General features: G+C 36.4%; 2 protein-coding genes across 6 annotated transcripts; one reads left to right on the top strand and one right to left on the bottom strand.

The window, feature by feature from the left end:
- Positions 1 to 1,094: 1,094 nt before the first annotated feature.
- LOC1275381 (folylpolyglutamate synthase, mitochondrial) lies at positions 1,095 to 3,772 on the bottom strand. Of its 4 annotated transcripts, none has more exons than XM_061651734.1 (6): positions 3,625 to 3,772; positions 2,997 to 3,066; positions 2,754 to 2,939; positions 2,184 to 2,681; positions 1,762 to 2,105; positions 1,095 to 1,701 (listed from the first exon to the last, which is right to left on the bottom strand). In XM_061651734.1, the coding sequence occupies exons 2-6, from the start codon at positions 3,039 to 3,041 to the stop codon at positions 1,302 to 1,304; spliced, it is 1,473 nt and encodes a 490-aa protein (XP_061507718.1). In that variant the 5' UTR covers positions 3,042 to 3,066; positions 3,625 to 3,772; the 3' UTR covers positions 1,095 to 1,301. The 4 variants fall into 4 exon arrangements, with proteins under 4 accessions (XP_061507718.1, XP_558004.3, XP_061507719.1 ...); XM_558004.4 differs by having other exon boundaries at positions 2,997 to 3,185; positions 3,625 to 3,733; XM_061651735.1 differs by lacking the exon at positions 3,625 to 3,772 and adding an exon at positions 3,537 to 3,587.
- A 693-nt stretch (positions 3,773 to 4,465) lies between these two features.
- LOC1269056 (vesicle-trafficking protein SEC22b-B) lies at positions 4,466 to 5,784 on the top strand. 2 transcript variants are annotated; one of them, XM_307637.5, is made up of 4 exons: positions 4,466 to 4,667; positions 4,732 to 4,841; positions 4,905 to 5,160; positions 5,520 to 5,784. In XM_307637.5, the coding sequence occupies exons 1-4, from the start codon at positions 4,593 to 4,595 to the stop codon at positions 5,712 to 5,714; spliced, it is 636 nt and encodes a 211-aa protein (XP_307637.2). In that variant the 5' UTR covers positions 4,466 to 4,592; the 3' UTR covers positions 5,715 to 5,784. The 2 variants fall into 2 exon arrangements, with proteins under 2 accessions (XP_307637.2, XP_061507728.1); XM_061651744.1 differs by lacking the exon at positions 4,905 to 5,160 and having other exon boundaries at positions 4,478 to 4,667; positions 5,520 to 5,716.
- The last annotated feature ends 216 nt before the right edge of the window (positions 5,785 to 6,000 follow it).

Below are 6,000 nucleotides of genomic sequence, written 5' to 3'. Positions count from 1 at the left end.
AATACCACTAGACACTACAGAGCTGCACAACAAACTGGTTGCCCACTTGACTATCGCTGCAAATTTTCGCCGTATATTTGAACAGCTGTCACATTTATGCGCACGGTTAAGCCGCCCACCGGTTTATCCGCCCCCGGATAATCGACGTTCTACTGTATTTGATGATTTTAATAATTTAACAATTATGAAAAATTAGTTTGTGGTTGTTCCTTCAAAAATGTCACACATTTAGTTTGACAGATAACATCGGATGCGGCGTCCGACGAAATATTTTATTTTTAATTCTGTCGTACGACGAAATCGCACGTCCGACGTTATCTGTCAAATTCCATATTAGGCTGGAAATAGACGAGCCGAGATCGTCGCGGTACCGCGAAATTCGCGCCTTGTTTATAACAGTTGTAGAACAGTTGGGCTGTCAAATCTTCCGCGCCTCCGATCGCGCCTGCTGTTTCGCAGAGATACCCAACTTCGGTATTCCTGAGATTTTCGCGGTAGCGCGAACCGAATGTTTTTACTTTTTCTGGCGGATTTGTGTGAAGACTCGTGTCGAGAAATGAGTTTTGTATTTTATTTTGCATAAACTATGTGAAATAAATAATTAGATTCGCAAATTGATAAAAAATATTTCTTCTTGGCACATTCAATCGTCACCAGACCTCGGATGGTTCCATACACGAACCGCGATTATCTCGCCTATCTGTCAATTTTATAACAGAATTGACAGCTCAAGTCATACGCGATTTTCGCGGTACCGCGATGATCTCGGTTCGTCTATTTCCAGCCTTAAATTTTGACAGACCTTCCGATAAAATCGCATCCGATGGAGCACAGACACGGGCCTGACAGGCTGAAATTTCAGCCTACCAACTTAAAACGGAAAAGACACCTATGTCGTTAGAGCGTATTGAATTTCTTGATAATGATGAATAAAAACAACAAAAATGGGAAGCAACGAATGATTATTTCGGATAAAGCCAAGATAATCGAAAAATTAAATTTAATGTGAAAGGTGACAGAAAAATTATCCTGCCTTATTAGACGTTCGAGAGGTCTTTTCGTGCCTAAGTCTAATTTTGACAGATACATGCCGATCGAGAAATGACAGTATTTTCCTCTGTCTAATAAGGCCTTTATTTGGGCAAGGATGCTGGGGCGTCCGATGATTGTTGTGTTACTGCATTTCTCGATTTTTCCCTTCTTTTGTGCAGAAATCATGTTATTCACTGAAATCGGATGATTATTTCTTGCTTAATTTAGTATCTAACGATTGTTTGATTTCATTCGTTACCACAAGAGTTTCATTGCGTAGTAGATGTACACATAAATCTCTCTAAATTTAGAGCTACGAATGCGGCTCCTATCAAATGAATCGAACCAGTAATTAAAATATCGCAGGTTTCACCTTTAAATACAAAGTCTTCATCGATTTGCTTGAAAACAGATTCAATTGATTCATGTAGGAAACCCTCTTTATGTTGAATTGTCTGACTCCAATATTCATAATTTTGCCTGCACCGCTGTAATTGAAGCTCGAATGGAAAATTATGATTCATAGCATCTACGCACGTCACTGTATCGCGAGGAACACTAGGAGTAAAAAATGCAGCGTCGAATTTGATCATAGACGAAAGAGTAGAAAGTAGCTTTGCTGAGTCTCTGTCTCCTGTGGTATTAAAAATCAGAAGTCGTTTGTATTGGCTGAAAACGTTAAAAAACATTATGAAATTTTTATCTTTGATGCTCAATTTGCAACCTTACCTATGGGATTTCATATTATACCATCGGGCACATAAATGTATGCTTTCTAAGGTATGAGCTCCATCGAGATAAAGTGTCTTTTTTGTATCATACAGTATCCTCTGCAACCTTCCCGGCCAGAAACAGCGGTCAATGCCTTCCACTGTTTGTTTTGTAACAATTGATGTTATGTTTTCTTGTGATATTTCGGAAATATTCTTGTTCATCCAATTTGTAGCTATCTGAATAGCTAATGAGGTGTTCAATTCAAGAATATCAAGGATATCACACGATTCGTTAACCAATTCTGGTTTCTTAGCCCACTGGTATGCTTTTAATTCTGATGGTACGACGAACAGATTTGCCTGTTAAATTAAAAAAAAATTACAACAAAAATGTATTGTAGGAATGTGATTCGGTTATCATTTGGTCATGAAACAAACCTTTAACTTACGACATTCTTCCCTTATAATTTCCATACACTCAGAGGGTTGAACAACTGAAAACACATCAGAGCCACGTTTTATTATACCAGCTTTCTGCCATGCAATTTCTTCTAATGTATTGCCCAGCAGTTTTGTGTGCTCCAAACCAAGCGAAGTTATACCTACGGTACCAGTTTTAGGTAAAACATTCGTACAGTCATATCTACCTCCGATGCCCACCTCAATGACGCATACATCAACACTTTCTCGTAGAAACACATCCAAGGCCAAAATTGTCAAGAAACAAAAATATGACGGCATATCTCTGCTATGCTCTCGATATGCAAGTAATTGTTTATAAATTTTCCAAAAATATAAACGAAATTTATCACTCGATAGAGGCATTCCGTTAAGTCGAACACGTTCTTTAACCGAAACTAGATGCGGCGAACTAAAAAATCCGGTACGATAACCATTTGACCTCAAAATTGATTCTATCATAGCACAAGTAGATCCCTGTGTTGATGACACATGAAAGCATCACAATCATTAAGATAAGATTGGAAAGCACATAACATAGAGTATTACCTTTCCCTTTGTTCCAGACACGTGTATCACAGGAAGTTGGTTCAAATGATCCATGGAAACACCAATACGCAACAAATACTTGAGCGTGTCGTTTATATGCTTATTGTCTTCACTATGTTTTCGAAGAATTGAATCTTGAAGAACGCTGGAGTTGGATTGTAATGAGTTTAATGAAGAAATTGCATTCTGTAACAAGAACATACTTTATAATACGTACTTTTAAATCCTCAAGATAATGCTTACCTCGTAGCTCTCGTCTAGAGTAGATGCAACGTTGGAACCTTTCATTGTTGACAATAGGTGCGATTTAACGCTAGAAACATGCAACAAAGAAATCGAAGCCGTTTCACATGTAAATTTATTCATCATTTTTCTCCACCTCACAGTAAAATCAGCAATACGGAACATGAAATGTAGTGATTATGTATTTAGCTATAGCAATAGAAACAACCTATTATAATCGAGTTTAAAATTCCAGACGCATTATATGATTAACGATTGATTCGACAGAGCTCGTAAAATCTTTGAATCTTGTAAATGTGTTATGTTTTTTCGACTTCCTCTTATCAAAATTCTCTTATCAACATGTTATTCCCATGAACATTCCCTGTAATATGATCATTTTAACACCATATGCAGGCTTATCCCAAGATTTACTATTGATGGCCCTATTAGACTGGGTAGGTCAAGGACTGTGTAGGAAACAAAGTGGGTAAAAAGGAGTCGTTATACAGAACATTTGGTAATCAAGGCTTTAGAAAAAAATACAAAACCAGGATTTACGGCAGTTGTCAAATGCGAAGAATGTTGCTGGTATACGGATATGATAAATGAATTGTTTTCCATTAAAAAATATTTGTATATCACTAACAACTTGTATTTTGCATCCACACTTTATAAATCGGCATTTTTCACGTGATATTGCGGCTGCTGCCTGTAAACAAATATCGACGACTGTTGTCAAACTGAATCTCAAAATGGCAACATGCCAAACGCTAAGAAGACACCTCCTCTATATTCCACCAAGGTGGATTAATTATATCAGGTGGTGGATTAGGGCCTTTGGGGGGTCGCCATAGTTGAGGGACTTTACGTCGTTTTAAAACCGTTAACCATTGGTTTCCGCACACAAAGCTTAGCAAATAGAACAGATTTCTTTGTTACTACGTGCAATTTTGTGTTTCTATTGATTTTATCGAAAAAATGAGATATATTAACAAAAGATTTGATGATTTTTTTTATGCATGAAATGTAAAATCATGTGAGTGAGAGTTGTAATCTCACGTAAATTGTCCATGCGGGTCGTAAATAATGAGGAATTAATGTGAAAATTGAAAAAAAATAATGCTTTCTTAATTTTTATCATCAAAAATGTCGAAAACACAATGAATTATAGAATAAATTCACGGAATAACACAAAATAACACACTTTAATCCATGTTTTAATGTTAAATAAGAACTCGCGAAGTCCAAAATAATTATCCAAAATATTTTTATTAATATTTAATCGAAAAAATTGGGTAGATTAATTATATGAACAAATTTAATAAATGTAAACAAAGTTTGAATCCTGGGGATCTTACGTCAAGTGACGAATTGTCAAAATGCACTAGAGTCCACCACCTGATATTTTTAAATCCACCTTGGGCCAATTCTATTTTGGCTAAAATGACCTCGTTCCTACACAGTCCTTGGGTTCTACCACCTAATCTTCTAAATGCACCTTGATTGGTTCGCTGTGTCATCTGTAGATTGATTTGTTTTTCAGGTGACGTGGATGTTACCTTATATTATATTTTGGTTTGAGTGCAAAACACCTGTAGTGATTAATTCTAGAGAATGGCCCTCATGACGATGATTGCACGCTTTGTAGATGGCCTTCCGCTCGTGGGAACTATGCAGGAAGATGAGCAGGTAGTCTGAAATATTAATGGATTATTGTGTCATTTATTTATCAGATTCGTTCGTTGTATTGCAGTCCGGCCGAAGCATATTGGAGTATCAAAATCAAGCTAAATTGCTGTTTCGAAAACTGGGACCCAACTCACCAACCCGATGCAGCATAGAAACCGGGCCTTATTTGTTTCAGTGAGTTTTTTAATATATTTCAGTTTCGGGGAACTTAAACCTAGTAATTAACATTCGTTTTAGTTATTTGATCGAACATGATGTTTGCTATTTAGTTATGTGCGACAAGGTGTTTTCGAAACGAATCGCTTTCACATATCTGGAAGATATCGCCCAGGAATTTCACAGTAACTATGGAAGGAGAGTAAATACAGTGACTAGACCGTACGCTTTTATTGAATTTGATATTTATATCCAGAAAGCCCGGAAAAACCTAACAGATCGTAGGAGAAATATAAATGCTATAAATAATCAGTTACAAGATGTGCAAAGGATTATGGTACGTACATAAACAATTTTAAACACATGTTCCTGTAAGGGCCGTGGCAACGCTTATCGGATGTGATCTTCTCGGACGCTGCTTTCAAACGCTATTTTGGGTTACTTTGCAATTATTTGGATGATCTTAATAATTAAACCATTTAAAAAATTTATTGATCCTACATCATTAAGTTCACAGATAAAATGGGATTCCGATCCGACGGAATAAAAAAAGTTGATTCCGTCGTACGATGAAATCGCACGACCGACGTTACCTGTCAAATTCCATATAGTTCTTGTTCCATAAAATCGCATCGGGTCAACATTGCCACGGCCCTAACAACGAAATTTCAATTTTCTAATTGATTGATCGTCTAGGTACAAAATATTGATGATGTTTTGCAACGCGGGACTGTTCTATCTGAACTGGATACCAAAACACAAAATTTATCGATGCTCTCTCAGAAGTACAAGAAGGATGCTTCATATTTGAACCGCAAATCGCTGTACGTCAAGGGAGCAGTAGCTGGAATAATTTTAATTTTGTTTGTGTTATATTTTTGGGTCATTTGATAGTAATTTATATGTCATTCAAGCTATGTGTTGTATAATATAAGTGATATTAAAAGAATGATAACTCAGACTTGTTGATGTTTTTTTTTTATTACTATGTAAATACAAATGAATTCTTTATATTTCTACAACGTTTATAAACAAATATTTTCAGAGTGATGTAAAGCCGCAGATTCCTTGCTAAACAATCTGAGTATGCTCATATTACAAAGATCAGGTTGTCCCTAAAATACATAGGGGAAATCGGGGCAAAATTCAGTGACTTATGTGTTACCCCCATAGCAGG

Source organism: Anopheles gambiae, chromosome 2 (genome assembly GCF_943734735.2).
Source record: "Anopheles gambiae chromosome 2, idAnoGambNW_F1_1, whole genome shotgun sequence".
Classification (NCBI taxonomy): Eukaryota; Metazoa; Arthropoda; class Insecta; order Diptera; family Culicidae; genus Anopheles; species Anopheles gambiae.
The sequence above is the reverse complement of the archived record's forward strand: the minus strand, read 5'-3'. Positions and strand labels throughout refer to the sequence as shown.